This window comes from Geospiza fortis, unplaced genomic scaffold (genome assembly GCF_000277835.1).
Source record: "Geospiza fortis unplaced genomic scaffold, GeoFor_1.0 scaffold20, whole genome shotgun sequence".
NCBI lineage: Eukaryota > Metazoa > Chordata > Aves > Passeriformes > Thraupidae > Geospiza > Geospiza fortis.
The window spans coordinates 1,319,752-1,337,277 of NW_005054374.1; the positions used below are offsets into that span (position 1 = coordinate 1,319,752).

The window sequence follows — 17,526 nt, forward strand, 5'->3', positions numbered from 1 at the left end:
TTGTGACAGAGACACTTGTCATAGGGTTGACAGTCCTGGCAGATGTCAGACTGGCTCAAATGTTCCTCAACACCTGCTGAATTTTTTCCTCCCATTTCTAGCTTAAATAATCCCCCATAACCTCATCTGCTTTCTGTGCCAGTTGACTTGTCCTACTTTCTTTAAGGTGGAACTATTCCTCATTTACAAACTTCCTCTCTTCCCGAATAATTCTAGTGAGGCCCTTACATTCATGTTTTTTCTTCTTCATGCTGCTTTTAATTCATTAATTCAGACACCAATAATCTACCTATCTGGTTCGGTTTTTTATCCTCTCTGTAAATAATCAAGTAATTTATTTTCTTTTACATTTTGAAAAGTGATAGGAACTGCACCCAACCATCATTCTCAATGCACTAGATGACAGGTAAAATCTTCCAAGAGCAACATCACAATTCACTATCAGCTATCATGAGCAAGCTAAGTAAGCTAAATGCAAATTTCCTCTTTGTAATTTATTCCTTTTAATACAAACCTGGGGAAAGGTGCAGAGATAATTTGCAGCCTGCTCTGAAAGTTAAGATAAGGATTATATCAGCCCATGAACTGATTATATTTAAAGCCATGGGACCCCCAATGGCAATATCCCCCAGCTGTTCCCTCTCATTTACAGCAGCAGAGCTCTGGCTTCACCACTGCAGCTGATCTGGGCAGCTGAAGCCTCAGAGCACGAGGGGGAGGAACTGCAGGCAGCTCCAGGGCAGCTTTTTGTCCTCCATGGTCCAAGGGAGGAGCATGGGGGGGTCCCAATTCCAGCCACCTCCCACCATGGAACTCGGGCACTTTGACTTCTGTGACCTGCAAATGACCAAACAGCTCTTAGAGCTGTTGAACCCCTAATGAATGCCATTTTATTAATGAGCTAATCCAATGTTTCTGCAGCTGATTTGTTTCAGTCCAGTGACATGTCATCTAGCAATGAATTCCTCATATGGCAGTGATCACAGCTACTGTGTCTAGATACTGTTCTCTAAAGGAAGGGAGGATTCCTTAGGAAATATTTCTATACAATAAGATTTCTTTACCATGAGGATTTAACTGTGGAGCTGTGAGCTTGCTTCTCTCTGTCTCCCCTTCATACTATCTCCTCTGTGTAATTTAGATTCAGGTTCAATAGGAGCAGCTTCAAAATTAATAACTGGTAGCTGAGCACAAGAAAGCTCACACCTAGGCAGGGTAGCCTTGTTTTTGGTTTGGTGTTGCCTTTTTTTTCCCTTTAATTATTGTTTGTTTACTTATTTTTTAAATAGCAAATATTAGGGCAGAAATAAGGCAAAAATAAATGGAATGAAAGTACCAATTAGCACTAGCCGCGTGGCTGCATGGCTCAGAAAAGCGTTTTAAAGTCAAAAGTTTTACATTTAAATGCAACAGTTCATGCCAGGAGCAATGCAAGGCTGCTGAGTCAGTGCTGCTCACATATTTACCATGTATTTAACCCAATACTCACACATGTGCTCTGAACTCAGAAGCACACACCTGACTGCCTGCACATTCACCTTGACTTTCCAAGTGCAGAGGTACTCAAATACACATTTTACATTTCAAGGAATAAAAATAATCACTATTTTGTTCTTAGTTTAGATGTATATTTGTTAACTCTGTAATATACCACATGCTGCAGAGAGCTATTCCTAAATGGAGTTAGTGTGCTGGCAGTACAATTTGTTAACATGGTGAATTTGCATTTGTTTTCTCCATGGATGTTAAACAGTCCAAAATGCTTCAGATTGCTGACAGGAGTCCCCAGTACACTAAATGCTGTATCCCAGGTATCAGTCAGGATATTTATGGAGGAATTGATCAATTGTCCAGCTCTGGAGTTCTCAGGAGACACAGCCCTGCTGGTGTGAGTCTGGAGAAGGGCCACAGAAATGATCAGAGGAATGAAACATTTCTCAGGTACAGAAAGGCTGAGGAGCTGGGGTTGTTCTACATGGAAAAAGCACCAGGGAAACCTTACTGAAGCCTTCCAGTACTTAAAGGGCACTCAGATGAAAGATGGGGACTGACTTTTTAATAGGGCCTGTTGCAGTAGGACAAAGGGTAATGGTTTTGAACTAAAAGAGATTTAGACTAGATAAAGGGAAGAAATCTTTTACAAAAAGGGTGGTGAAACACCAGAACAGGCTGTCCAGAGAGGTGGCAGATGACTGTATCTGGAAACATTCAAGGTCAGGTTAAATGGGGCTGTTAGCAAAGTGATCTGGTTGAAGATGTCCCTGTTCATCAAGGGGATTAGATGACCTTTAAATGGCCCTTCCAACCCACAGTGTTCTATGACTCTGTGATGCTTAAACCTAAACAATATTAGAAAAATGCATTCTATACTCATCAAAGAATGTGAAAGTTTCACACCGTACCCTGAAGTCTGTTTGTTTATTAATAGATCATCAGGAATCTTTCTCTTCATAGGCTAGTTTCTTCAAAGTTATAACGTGTTTTCTGAGATGCTTCTTTTAGAGAATCTTGTGGGTGTGTGGGTGGAGGAAATTGTTTCTTATGCATTTTTGTTTGTTTGTTTTGTTTGTTTTGTTTTTTGGGTTTTTTTTTAATGACAATTGCAGGTTTCATTGATTTGCAATGTATATTTTGCACTTCAGTGTTATATCTATGAAAACGCTGAAGACTGAAGGAGATGTGGAGTCAGGACACAGCCACCCTTGCCACCTCACACTGACAATATCAGGCCAATGCTGTGGGCTACAGGAAAGGCTGGATACCTGTTCCAGTGAATGGGAAAACTGGGCCTTTGATTTTTGTACAGATTGGTAAATTGGATCTCATCTGATGAATATCAGCACTATCCATTTAATAAGTGGAAGGATTGTACTTTGCTGCCTCACCCTTCTTGATACCTCTGAGTTTATTTTGTCACTTAAGACTTGTGCCAGACTGGTTTGTTGGCATTTTCTGTGTCCTACTATGGTGGGATGTGCAGTGAGTTGCCAGGTTTTGCACTGATAGGTTTATTTAATTTTTTACCAGGAGAAGCTGGATACTTTGCAGAAAGGAAGTTAATCATGGAATAATGAGAGAAATAAAAGGTCAAAGACTGTCCTTGCCCCATGTCTTTAGTTCCCCAGCTACCAAGCAGAGATTTTTAGACACATTTCTGTGCAGTGACCTTGGCATCAATTCCTGCCATGACTCCACCACATTGGCATCGTGTCATGGTCTCAAATTGTAAAATATCCTTCTACAGGAAATCTGACACTACCAATATTACAATAACTGCAGTAAAGTAAACTGTAGAAAAATATGTTTCATGACAGTGGAAGCAGAAAAGCTGGTAGATGAATTGGATTCCTTTTCAGATGAATCTTCTATGGATCAGTAGGTTTATTCAGAGTTACTTAAAAAGCAGTTAACATTCCATTAGCAACAAACTGTGATCTGTGTCAGCAGTAAAGCACTGTTCAGTCATTTATTTTAGAATGAGCAGTCACTGCAGGGAGAAATAAAATTATGAAACGCTTCACAAGCAAATAAATAGTAAGGCAAAGCCAGGGATTTTCTCTCTTATTCTAAATATTAAGCCTTCCTCCTAGGAATATCTATTAATATACAGCAATTCTTTCTCCAGTGTTTGCTGTGTGCAGGGTGTGTCAGAACTTTCTGCATCTTCTGCTAGTTTAGGCTTGTGATCAAAGAGGAAAAAAAGTGCATGCTCAGATTTGGCTGCCTAATTCTTTCTCCAGTGTTTGCTATGTGCAGGGTGTGTCAGAACTTTCTGTATCTTCTGCTAGTTTAGGTTTGTGATCAAAGAGGAAAAAAGTGCATGCTCAGATTTGGCTGCTGCCATGGTATTTCACCAAAGAGCATTGTTGGTTCAGCATTTTGTCCTCTGCTAACCTGGCTTCATTCCCAAAGAGCTGCATGGAAAGAATCCCTTTCCTTGCAGCAGGAATGGATAGGGCACGGTGCCCCTGTGGGCTCTTTACCTGATCATCATTACCTCCTGTGCTCACAGCAGCCTTTATCTCCCCATCCTCCTGACTCACACAAAACCTGCACTGGCACAGAAGTTAATGTTTGGCTCCTATTATTTTTGATGGGCAGTTTTGATACTTCCAAACCTTTTTATATCTTGTGAGAGAGATCAGGTTTAAAGCAGCCTTCGAGTGTCATTGATACCATGGTGAGCCAGACATGAGTAGAACAAGCATTACTGAAATGTGTGTAAAACCCTCTCCAAGCTGAGCTGCTAATGGCAGCCATCCTAAAGACATCTCCACATTACCCTGGTGTCATTCTCCTGTGTGCAATGTGCCAAATAAAGCTCAGCCAAACATCAAACAATTAGAAGGTCGATTGCTTTGTACTGCTTTGAAGCCATTGCTCTGACTGTACACTCCTGCAGCCCCCCAGGGCAGACTGTCCCCACTACTGGACATGTCACATAAAACCAGGAGCTCAACAGCTGCAGAAGCTCCACTGTATTTTAACAAATTTAAATGTAGACCTCATTCCCCAAGTAACAAGTTTTGTGCTACACAATAATGTTGCCTCGTAAGGTTTTAGTCCTTGTTTTAATTACTCTGATAGATGGATCATTATAGTGAGGCATAGAGAGAGAAGGGAGGAAGACATATAAATAAGCACATGGTGGCTACACTGGTTAGACGATCAGCATTTCTGCCAAGCCACTAACAAGAGATGCACAGCTGACGTGTGTGGCATGTAAGACTATGATTAAAACATTTGGCCATAAATGCCATATTGACTTTGAAAAACTACTTGTGCTTTATGAATTAGGCATTTCTATAAATCAAAACATATAAATGGGATCAGTAGAAGTAATTTTCAATTGAGAAATTAGCTATTAATTACAGTAATAACCAGTACCTCCTCATTTCCCTGAGATTCTGCTGTGCCTACACAGATTAATGTGAAGGGAAAAACTCCTTTTTTCATCCTTTTCAAAAGGATCCTGATGGATATTCTAATGTGGAGAAACAAAGTTTTGGGGTTTTTCCTACTGGTTTCTGATAGTGGCTGTTCTGATGTGGCATGAGGCACAGAAATCATTGTGAGGGCATCTTCAAAAGCCATAACTTGAGGCTGTGTTCATTCTCTACCATTGCCCTTTAAGATTATGATAATGAATAGTAATTTAGAATTAATTCAAAGCTAAATGATTTGGGCTGCTTTTTTCCAGACCTGAGCCCTGAGCGCAGAAATTGTGTTTAGCTCTATCTAAAAGAGCTGAATTCCTCTACAGATTATATTTTTAGGGTGCAGAGGGATGGTGAGCTTGCCCAGCTCTTCTGAAGCTCACATTTAATGGTGGGTCTAAAAGCTCTGAAGTGAAATCTGTAAGAAAAAAATAACAACCAGCATTTTGTAATCTTTTCCCATGTGAGACCTTTCCTTCTAGGAGTTGAAACACTAATATTTTAAAAATGGCTCAGTAATTCTATTAAAAAGGAGGAAGCAAGTAATGAATGGAAGTTATCATTCTGGAAATCTTCCAGTGCTGCTGCTTAGAAACTGTTTTTAAGAGATATACTTGGAATTAGTCCTTGCATTACAAATAATACAGTCACCTCAGCAATGGAAGTGCAAATTATCAAGCTAAGTAGCAAAAATGAATTTATTTTTAACAGTTTATATAGTCACTGTAATCCATAAATGCATGCAGATATTATGTAAAACACTGTGTATGTTACAACCACACAGCTAAAATGGTCTTTCTTTAAATCATCTTTGCAAGTGTATTCTTCATATCAGAAAAAATATGCTTAGTTCTGTTTAAACTGTAAGAAATTAGAAAAATACATTTTTACTATTAGGTCCAAATTTAATTGACAATGACATATCTTGCATAGCTCAGAAGTGACCTTGTACACATTGAATAAAACCCCATAATTTTGTCCTGCAAGCAGAGATTATGCATTCATCCCTTTTAAAATAGATAATATAAATGGTTCCTTTGAAAACACCCCTCTGGTACTATTTTATTGCACATTTTCCCATGGATGTTTAAAATGTTTAGATGTACGACAGAATTTGAAATCTAATACATATAGCAGCAAGTGCAGGCAAGTAAATCAGGCATAACATTTCTGGAGTGAGCACCATGTAATTTTTAAGTGATTCACCTCTACACCACCTGCTAATCCATTTCTGGGAGAATTAGAAAATTTTGTGCATCTTGCAAAGAAGTGCCATTTTAAATAGGAAAGCATAACTCTAAAGGAGTGAAACAAGGATAAAAATGCTTTTACAAAAAGATGCAGTCAATGAAATATTTCCTGAACACCAATCATTAGTTTGAAACCATTGCTGGTCCATAAATTCTGATTTCTTACAGTCAGATAAACACTTACTTCATTTATATATGCAGATAGAGCCTTCCTATGAAACCCAGCTGCATTTGTGGTTTCAGCAGCATTTACGATAAATATTACAGCAGCTTCTTTCTCAATGTCTTCTAGAGATATCAGTATGGACAGCATCTTTCCAGTGTTGTCCACTGAATTTGTAAAGCTGATTTTATTCTCACTTCAGATTACCTGGTTTCTGACCAAAATGGGGCACCCTGCATTTAGAAGAGGTATTAAACAGCACCATTGCTGCTTTATGCGCTCCCAACATTTTCTGTAATAGCTTCTCTAAAAATGTGTGGCATAAACAAAATCCTCAAGCACATTGCGGTAAAAGGGTTTTATTGGTGCTCATTTGCACTGACCTACATAGGTTGTTCTCAGGCTCCCCATTCCTGAGCACTGATGCTCAGTCTGTATTGGAGCCAAGAAGGCACTTAGTCTGTGCCAAGCCATCTTTTTGTCAAAGTACATTTTGCCATCAAAATAAAGGCACAAATACAATTTATGTTCTGTTAGTAAAATCAGGAAAAACGATCTCAATGAAGAAAGCAGTCAGGAGTTACCCATCCAATGATCTTACAAAGCATGTCTGTATAGATCTAATTTTCCACATTATATCAGGAGCAGAGAAAGCCTGAACTCCCATCTAAAGAATGGAAATAGAAACACACTAGGAATAGCACCTCTGATTTGTTTATTCTAGGAAAAAAAGGAAAATCTGTCCTCATTCCTCACTGAATTCTCATAGCCTTCCATATGTTAATATTCTAAACCACTCTATAAAATATACCTGGCATACAATCACTGCAGCAGGACATTTTATTTCACTTCTGTGCTATGTATAATTATCAAAGATTTGAAATGTTTGAAAATAACAAGATTGTTATTTTATACACAGCAAAGATGTCCTAATCAATCAAATTGGCCAAAGCAAGAAAAGGTAAGGATTTTCTTATTGAAGAGAACAGGGATTGCTTTTTCTTGCTTGGTCTGCATGCGTATGATGTGCTGAACATCACAAAGAATGTTCACTGAAACTTCATATTACAGTCTTATTAAACCAACATCCTTCAGAAAGCAAAGCATTAGTTTGAGTTACCCAATCTTCAGATATAATTTTTTAAACATAAAGCTTTTTCTCTGAACTTGCTGATATCTGCATGACATAAATAAATTGTTAGGCATCCAAAATCCCTTACAGAAAACCAAGAATATTACTAGGGCTCAAGTGCTCTGAATCTTCCATATAGAACATACAATCAATGAATACCATATCTGTTTAAAAAAAAATTAACAAACCATATGTTCTTTTTATCTGCAGAATTTATTTGTTCTCTCACCAAAAACAAACAGATTATAACTTTTCCTGTCTATTCCTAAGGACCAAAGGTGCTCCTTTGATAGGTGAGGATGCTCCAGTGGTTGTAAGTTTCAGATTTTCACGTACAAAGTTGCGCTGTCGGACTGTGAATGATCCTCTGTAGCTGCTGGTGCAAACCACTTTTGCTGCCACTGCAGGTGGCTCAGTCTGTGGAGGAAGTCCATTGATTATATATGTCCACTGCATTGATTGTGTCTGAAAATAATGAACAGGAAAAAGAAATCAATGATCAAATACTTCTAAATTCATCAGTGATTTTACATGAAACATTGATTTCAAAAGATATTTGTATTTTTCCATGTAATGCACTGGAATAACACAGAATGAGAATTGTAGTCATGGAACAAAGAACTGAAATCAGGTTCAGCTTTTTCCAGGACCAGGCATAACAAAGATGAGAAATTTACCTTCTCTGGCTGATCTAAAATTCCTTTTTTATTTAAAAATCCCAGAAGTCTGTATGTTTTTCAAAGAGCTCTGTATGTTTTTCAAAGGTGACTGTTCCTTACTACAACATGAATGCCTCAAGTTTGTACAGCAGGGTTCACTTTCAGCTCTGCTATCTGTAACAATGGTAATATCAAATGGTGGGATTTTCACATTAAAACAATGAACAAAACTGAGACAAAAGGATTCAGAGCATGCACAAGAGAGTTGATGCTTCATGTTGGAATCTCTAGTTTGAGGCATATTTATGTGGATTGAAAATGACACTCTTCATTTGCTCTCTGTTTATAACTGGTCTCTAGGAATGGAACATATGTTTCCATGTCATGTCTTGTAATGCTTGAATACTTGATTCTTCCTGAGTACATGGTCCTTATTCTTACTACACAGCCCATCTACCCATGCTTAAGGACTTTTATTTCTATGAATATTAGGGTATAGTGCTGTCTACCTCCCATGCTTCATTTGTGTCCTGAAACAGAAATTTGGTTGTTAAAAACTTGTGTAATTTTTGCAGATCTTCCAATACTTTGCTTTCATAACATATCATTTTAATTTTTGAAAGCAGGTCTTTATTCCAAGTCTCTAGCACTTTCCTGTCATTACATATGGAAAAAGGTATATGCCTGGGTTTAAGTTTTCTGTTCTACTTTTCTTTTAAAAACCCCTCAAACCTACAAACTAACAACAGAAATATTACAAACCCAAAAGATATTACAAGATTTCAAGTGATTTGTCATTATGCCCAGCTTTGTACTGTGCAAAAGGACAAAGCAATGCATGCCCACTTTAGGCATGGTGTCATCAATTCCCTCACACTAGTGACTTAAAATCTCAGGTTTTATATCTGGGGCTTTTCTTTCTCCTTCTGAGATAAAGCCGATAGAGGAAGACTGAGTAAAAACATGGCATTTTAAGGCTATGAAAATATATTCATACAAGTGAAATTTGGCTTTTATACAGAACACAGAGCATGAACATAGTGCACAGAACAAAGCAGACTCTGACTTTGCAGTCTCAGAGCAGGGAAGTCACATGAAATGAGTGTTATTTCCAAATTCCCAAGGTCTGCCTTTCCCAAGACACAGCAGTGCAATCACACAGCTGTGCTGGCTGTGGTTCCAGAGCAGGTTTGTGGTGCTGTCCTGCTGTGTTGAATTACAAGGGCACAGCTCAGAGGGTCACCTTTCTCTGCTGCTTCCAGTTTTATCATTACAGGAGGAGTTGTACTTCGTGGAATTCATCATCCATTTAAAACTTAATCCTTAGAACAATCCATTGTAGATAGAAACATTAGACCTAACAGTGTCATTCTTCATCTAAGGAAACAAAAGGTCAGAAAGGCTGATATGCTCTCAAATTGCTCAGGAAAACAGTGCTACAGTCAACCCTCAAAGCTCATGAGTCTTTTTCTCAGCTGGCAGTCCAGCTTCCCACATGGCTGGATTTGTGACCAATTTATTCATTCCAGTGTGAGCTTTGTGTTCCTGCTCTGCTGCTGGGCGTGGCAGTATCCCAGGCAGATCTGGCCTCTAGAGAGGTGCCACAATACCCACAGAAATGGTGACCAATTTTCACACACCATAAATGCTATCAATGATCTCCAAAGCACAGGGTGTATATTTGCCTGTTATTCATTGCATTTTGTCATTTAATTATGGTCTAGGTAAAGCACTACAAAAGCCACAGAGATGAGCAGTGAACCTTCTCCACCTCCAACCTTCTGTGGAGGCATCCCATATTTATAGCAACATTCAGAAGAGGGAAAAAAAAATGATAAATTTTTTCCTGACTTTACTAAGTTTTGTTACATCAGTTTTATACTTGCCACTGAAAAAGTTTTAATCTATTATGTTTATCTTTGTTATCTTTCATATGCTTCTTCTTACCATTCTAATTGCTACCCTGTTCAGTGATAATTTATATTTAAGGAGTATCATTGCAAGCAGTTTTGAATTTATAATACAGATATTCAACAAAAAGAAGTTTCAGAACATTAAACCATAAACTCTTTGGCTCAGGCTTTGTTCTCTGCTGTGCACTTATAGAGCATTTATATTATTTCACAGATATACTGCATACACTTACAGCCCCTAAATGCCATCATCACATGAATCTCTAATTGTACTTTTAACCAGCACTTTGGCTACTGAACTATACTTTTCTGCACCAATGTTGAAATAATAACTGAGGGTTTTTTTGCTGTGTATTTTTAAAGAAACCTCTTCTTGAAAATCGGCAGTACTGATTTTACATGCTGTCTGCTGAATGTCTTGCCTTATTCCAGTAAGATCAGTAAATGAGAACTCAGTAGATATTTTACCATGTATGCTTAGTTTTTCAAAATTTTTATTACTATCCTACTAAAAGCAAAATTTAAATTGAAATGGAATATTATTCTGTGTAAAACAGGCAGATTAACTCTTCTTTATTCTCAACCTTATATAATACCATGAAATGAACTAGTAACTCTACTGTTTGTAAAGGCAGCAGCCAGCAAAACCAGGTGTGACATGAACCAGCTTCATGTCCAAAGGTAAAGCTGTCATTTAAGAGAAGTGGCTTTCCAAAATGAACTCATTCATTCATTAACTTCAGTACAAAATTAAATATTTTCTCTTTCTTTAATAAAGCAGATGAACAATTTAGTATAAACGTAATTTGACCTCAGTGTCATACTCACTGTGTGAAAGTCTCATGGATTATTTCAAGGTCGGAGAAAAGATCTGGTGTTTCAGCCAGTGATTTAAACCTAGTAGCAAGTTACTAAAAAAATATTTTTGTTCATTAAATCCACACATTTTGTGACTTGATTGTCTGTAGTATTAGTAATAGTGTGATTTAAACAAAAATGGTGGGCTATTCCATCTCTCAACTTCACTTATCGTCAGCATCAAACTGACGATAAGCATCAAACGGACTTCTGGAGAGTAATAACCTTATGTAATTTCCTGTTTGCCACAGAAATATCCTGGATTGTGTGTCCAGTGGAAAAAAAAGGGTTATGGCTTGACTTGTTGGAAAAACCTGCCTATTCTGTTGCTGTGTCAGGTGTTCTGCAGTAGGAGACATTGCAACTCCACCCTAATATCTCATCTTGAACTATGGTAGTTTACCCATTGTAAATCATGTGCCATCATCCAACACTAATGGAAACAATCATTGAGAAAAAATTTACGTACACATTAAGTAAAAAAAACTAATGTTGTGTAAGGTAAGCTCAGCATTTTCTGCTAAAGGAAAACAAGTGTCACACATATGGAAAAGTTACTGTAATTGTCAGCATAACTTGGGGTTCTTTGTTTACCATTAGAACCACCCAGAAATCAGTAATTTTCAAGGCAACCTAGATTTAAGTATTTTTCAGTAACCTTTAGGCAACCACAAATGTCTATTTTACTACAATACTTAATTTGCAAGAGCACAATATTAGTTGCTCAAGCTGTAAGTAATTTTTTTGGGGATAAGTCTGTAAAGCTTAACTTCAGTAATTATTCTAACCAATATGAAAACTGCAGCAAGAGCAAGTCTAACTTCAAAATTCATGCAAGTGCCTCAAAGCTACTGCTTTGGGTTTCCAGGTCAGACACAGCAAAGTAAAGCACAGATCATCACAGTTTCAGACTTCCCTGGAATGGTGGAGAGGAAGAAGAGAGACTTTCAAAGGCCACCCTCATATGACCATAGAATTATGATGGAATATTTGATTTACAAGCAGCATTTACTTGCCTCAAAAGCAGGCCAAAATTTCCCAAATCAGAGGAACACTTCTTCCTATTTTTAAGGCAATGCAGTTTATTGTATCAAATTTGGAATAATTCCAATACTAGCTCCGGTAGTAACAAAGTCTAAAGATGAAATTATCAAATCCGCTGCAATCTGTACTATGACTAGAACAGAACTACAAAAGAGAATCTCTGTTAAGAAGATATATCTGATATAAACATAGGTAGTTAAGAATCCAGGCTCCCTGTGATGCAGATCTAGGCCTATTTCACACACTATTTAAGAAGAAAGACCAGAGCATATTCTGAATGTCCTTGACAATCTGAGGGAGGATTTCTTGTTGAAATGAATGACTTTCTTTTTTCAAAACCTCAGTATTCCTGAATCAGAATGTGAAGAGAATAACAATTTGGCTCACCTGACTGGAGTAATGGCCATGTACTGAGCTAAATCTCTCTGAAAAATGTTTTTAACAATTAAAAATGAGACATAAACTGCCACTTCTTATTACATAATGTAAGTTATTCAAGTAAGTCATTCAATCATCTTGATGGCTGACTGAGTAATGTTCATGAAGCAAATTATTCAGCCAATACTGGTGATAGTCACCAAAAAATTTATATTAAAGTCTATTTGTTTGGTATCCAACCCATTTTTATTGATGGATCATGATTCATAGGAATAATTTGCAAAACACAGATTATCCATGGGTGTTCACTGTAGGCTGGAAGTGCTATTGAAGTACGTGGTAAATAATTACCAAAGCAATCTGTTAGGAAAGTGGATTGGGAGCAAGGATCGGGAATTTCAAGAAATACTGTATTCCAGCTAGCTTCCAAATACTGTTAACTCAAAAAACTCTAAATACAATTCACAAGCCTTCTTAAAAAGTAAAACCAGAAGAAATTACAGGTATTGCATCAAATATTTCCCAGCCATTGATTTATACTGCAAGATTTTGTTATACAAACAAACAAACAAAAAAGACCAATTACCATCAGTGTATACAGAATGAAATTAAAGCAAACCTTTATGTGAACTTTGTAAGAGAAGAGCAAAGGCAAGAAAATTCATGGATCAAGACAATGATAGCTTGATAAGTGAAGGAAAGAAGGGGAAAAAACCCCAAAGCAATAAAAACCACCTCCCACAAGCAGACAAATGCCCATCCAGGCTCTGATCAATTTCTAATAAAGAAGATGCATAAGAAAAATTTTCTTAGCTTAAAGAATACTTCCAGATACAACTAAAATTTATGTAATTGGTTTCTGTACTTCAAATATTAGGTGTTTCACAACATTGCTCAGACATTATATAATCAAAATCCTCCAGAACTGACAGTGTTCTCAGTACCCTTTTCAGCAATGGTTCCCACATTATTATCACCTTTTTCCATTATCAGAACTGTAAGTCTTAATAAGCAAAGTAACCTTTCCTCGTGCTTGTGAATCAAAAATGTTGAGTACTGATCCTGCAGTTTCTAATCCTACAACTCAAGCCAGCACCAATATGTATCTTATTTAATGGGAAACTACTTCAATTATTCTAGTAAGTTAGTTACATTTTTCCTTGCTCATTCTTTTCAAGAGATAAAATTTAAAATAACATTGAACTATGGTAATTAAGAAATCCACCAGGAACAAGGCAGTTTCAGCAAGCTGCTGAATATGTAACAGTACTGTTTGCTGTTAAGATATGCAAGTTTGCATAGACAAGTTTAGAGAAGCCACACCTGGGTACTGTGGCTGGCACACTGCATCATTTATTTGCAGAACAGCATGACAAATGGTTTTGATATGCTATCTTCCATAGGCTAAGTTAGTGATTATTCAGTAATAAAGGTGCACAAGCCTGACTTCTGGAGGGCTTGATAATGTTACCTGCAATCTGGTTCACTCTGACACCTATTTTATCATTTAAGACTTATTGTATGTGCCTTCTGCTTTAGAATATCTCAGAAGTCTCACACATGAATTACAAAGCAATTGCTCTGGTCTCCAGCTGAATTCAGCACAGTGAAAGGAAATTAACTGCAAGCCCACAGGAACATTTGCCAAGGATTTCCATCCTCCTGGCTGCTCCACCTTGTGCCTGGCTGTGATTCCAGCCCCAGCTGCACCTTGACATCCCTCAGCTCTGTCAGTTCTCTGTTCAGCCTGAACTGGCACACCACAGCTCTGGGATGTCACTGGGGCTCAGGAAGTCCCTTCTGGACTCACAACATTTTACTGCTCATCCAAGTAGTGTGCTAGTGTGCTCTCTTCACTTATTTAGCATTAGGGATAAAGGCAATTCTAAATTTAGAAGTTTGATTATGGAAAAATAGCTATTTAAAAATGCTGTTCAGGCACAGTTTCACTGTTTCTTACCTGTAGCTCAATTAAATTGTGATGTCCTCATTCAAAGCTACAAGCTTTTTCAAAGAAACAAGCATGATTATTTTCCTTACCGCCTTTTTGTAATAGTTCATTCTTTGATCTACATAAAATTTTAAAGTAATTTTCTATGTCACTTCTGCAAAATTAAGATTCCTAGCAGCTATTTAAATAATTATCTAACTTCAATTGTTTTGAGATGTAGTTGACTGAGAACAGAAGTTTTAATGATGGTTAAAGAGCTTTAACTGCTTCAGCAAAGTAATTAAGGTTTCCTGCCATTAATAAAATCTACTGTAAGTATTCATGAATATTAAAGAATTCATTGAATTCTCAAAGAATTCATACCATATCCCACGAAGTACTTGATTTGTGTGCAGAAATATAAACTAGTCAACATTATTTCAATTATACATATATATAAGTATTCAGTTAGTAAAATGTACACACTAAGTTCTGGTAGAGACAGACTGTTACATATATGTTAATGCTAATTAGCTTCTCAGCATTGGGTTCTCAGCAGGATAATAAAACAAAAAAATTGTACATACAATATTTGGTTTTAAAATTTAAAAGCAAATGAGAAAAAGATGACTGTAGGATCTTCCTCCTTAATCCCAACCTCAAATTTTCCTTTACAACACAATTGTAATGATGAACATAAACAAAAGAACTTACACTGCTATCTCTGCTACTTTACAGCTTAATTATCACTGTTCATTGAAATACACAAAAATTACAAATCTGATACTCAAAGAATTTAATAATAAAAATAGTTAGTGTGTTAGGAGTATGAGTTTACCCTTTGGAAATGCAAAAGACATTTTAAAGCAAGAGCACTGTAATCCTTTATTACAGCACAGCAGAAGAGAGGCACTGCAAAAGAAAAGCTTCTTCAACATTTCTAAAAATAGCCCAGAGTCTCAGCCAATATATTGGCTAGAGAGGATACATGCAAGAAAGGTTCTTCAGTGTTAGGTCAAACACTAATTGCATTTCACCACCTCCACTGTTATTCCCCAAATAAGAATGATTTAATACAGCTTTTATTTCATATATCTTACTAAGTCTCTCTCCCTCAGTTTATTAATGGAAATGATTTCAACAAACACAAAAGGCAGAAATGAATATCAGGTATTCTGAACATCTCATCAAATCTTACATCAGGTCAGTGCTGAGAGCACAGCAGCTGAATCACACACAGCCACAGATGCTCTGCCTTCCACCAGAACTGCAGGAATTAAAGCTTGTGTGGAGCACAAAGGGGGAAGTCTGGAGTACAGAAAAGGGCTACCAAAAAGAGCAAAGAGAACACAAGCCTCATCAAAACATTACTGAAACCACTTAATTCTGCAATTTGAGTGAGAATGTTAGAAATATCTCTAACAAACTGTGATGGAGTTATACTGGTCCAGAATGTGCTTGTGAGAATCAAGAATCCTTGATGCATTTTTAAATATCCAGGAATAGATACAACAAGATGTGATCTGATATACATATATATATAGATATATATATATGTAATGTGTATGAATGACTGACTTACTGCAGCCACACACAGTACCAAAGGTGGAGATGAGGAAGAGCTGTCTGCCTAGATCATAACCACAGACTGAGGTGTGAGTGCATGTAGCTTAAAAATCCAATTAGACACAGGCCATCTATACTGATAAATTCCTAAAAGGAAATTCTGAATTACTGCCTGAGTTCCTGAAGAGCTAATAATAGCCTTTGATCATTGTGTTTGTCCCATTCCAGACAGATTTATGGTAAAATCTCCTTGTTAGTGATGAAAGCTAAGCCAAGGACAAGCATAGGTACTGCATTTGTATGTGCCATGCCTAAAAACAGCAGTTCAGCTCCAAACTTCAAGTGTCTGAGCTCTGTAGCTGTGTCATACACTGCTTTTTAAACACAAAATAGGACAAAATATATTCAGTAAGCTATCTTATTTTTCAAATGGAAGAGTGATAAGCATCATTGCTGTTTTTGTAAAGAGATTGCATTAATCAGACATCTAATACAGTAAAAGAAAACAAGTAGGAGGGGTTGAAGGACCTTGTTTTTTCCAGGATTTGAATTTCTTATTCACTGTTATACAAGTTGTCACTTCTAGAGATAAAACACTATGGTGATTTCCATGCATCTTTTTATCAACTTTGTTCTGACCATCCTATTTCTTAAATCAATATTGCTGTTTCACTTCTAATATAGTAGTCTGAAAACACTACCAGCATGCAGTGAATAGAGTGAAAGTACAAACCATGATTTATAGAGAATGTGGGGTTTTGCCCCTGCTGTGTGTTTTCAACAGATTCCTTCTAAAGAATAACTTAAAACTTGAAAATTGGTTTCTGAGAGCATTTTAACTGTTGAAGGAATACATGTCTTCAAATGTTTCCTGACCTTCACGCTTACACAGGCTATTTGGTTGCAAATAATTTTTGTTTATTTTGCATCTTGCTTCAAAAGAGCTACTCCTGGCTTTGTGCTCTGAAATTCTCTCCTCCACAGTTGGGCACCTGCCTTCTTGGAGCCTATGATCATATAAGATGTATAATACAATTAAAATCAATAACTTAGGCTTCACATATTCAATTACTTTAATGTTCTCCACCAGTTCCTAACAGGATTATATTGATTTCTCTGTGAAAATCATGTTGTCCATGGAGCTGGGGCGAACGTATCAAGACCAAGTACCTGCCTCTGGTGCTGATGGCAAAAGGATAATGCAGAAATTATAATAAAGTGTAAAATACAGTACATTTTTCCAGTTTCATCAGTAAATTCTCCAAAACCAGTTTTATTCTTGTCCATTGTGAGGAGTAGCAAAGCCATCCCAGCACATGCACTGGGTGTGTTCCAGTGCTGCTCCTTGGTGCAGGATTTCTCTTCCTGCTGGCACTCCTGAAGGAGGATTTGTGGCTGCCCTGGGGAAGGCTTACCTCAATGACCAGGGTTGCCGTGTGCTTCCTGCCATACATCCTTGGCTTGTATCCCACTGTTATATGGGTTCCCACAGTGCCTTCTGGGAGAAGTTCTCCAGCTTGTGGCATCACAAGGAAATCAGGATCACTGCCTGCCAGGAAGTGTGCAGTGAATGGCTCCGGGTACCTGCAGAAAAGCACAGGAGACTGTTGTGCCTTTTACAGCATCTTCACAGAATTTATCTGCAATCTAACACTTGGGCCACCATGTGGCATGACTCAGGAAACATGGCATGGAA

General features: G+C 37.4%; 1 protein-coding gene across 1 annotated transcript in view; it reads right to left on the minus strand.

Moving 5' to 3' along the window:
- Positions 1–7,725: 7,725 nt before the first annotated feature.
- The window catches only part of CFAP47 (cilia and flagella associated protein 47), a gene marked incomplete at its 5' end in the record, with an annotated part of 258,098 nt that continues 248,297 nt past the window's right edge, over positions 7,726–17,526 (minus strand). Inside the window, 2 exons of the mRNA XM_031060192.1 lie at positions 7,726–7,947; positions 17,246–17,414. Of these exons, the coding sequence (XP_030916052.1) occupies positions 7,726–7,947; positions 17,246–17,414 (391 nt within the window). The remainder of the gene's footprint in view (positions 7,948–17,245; positions 17,415–17,526) is intronic.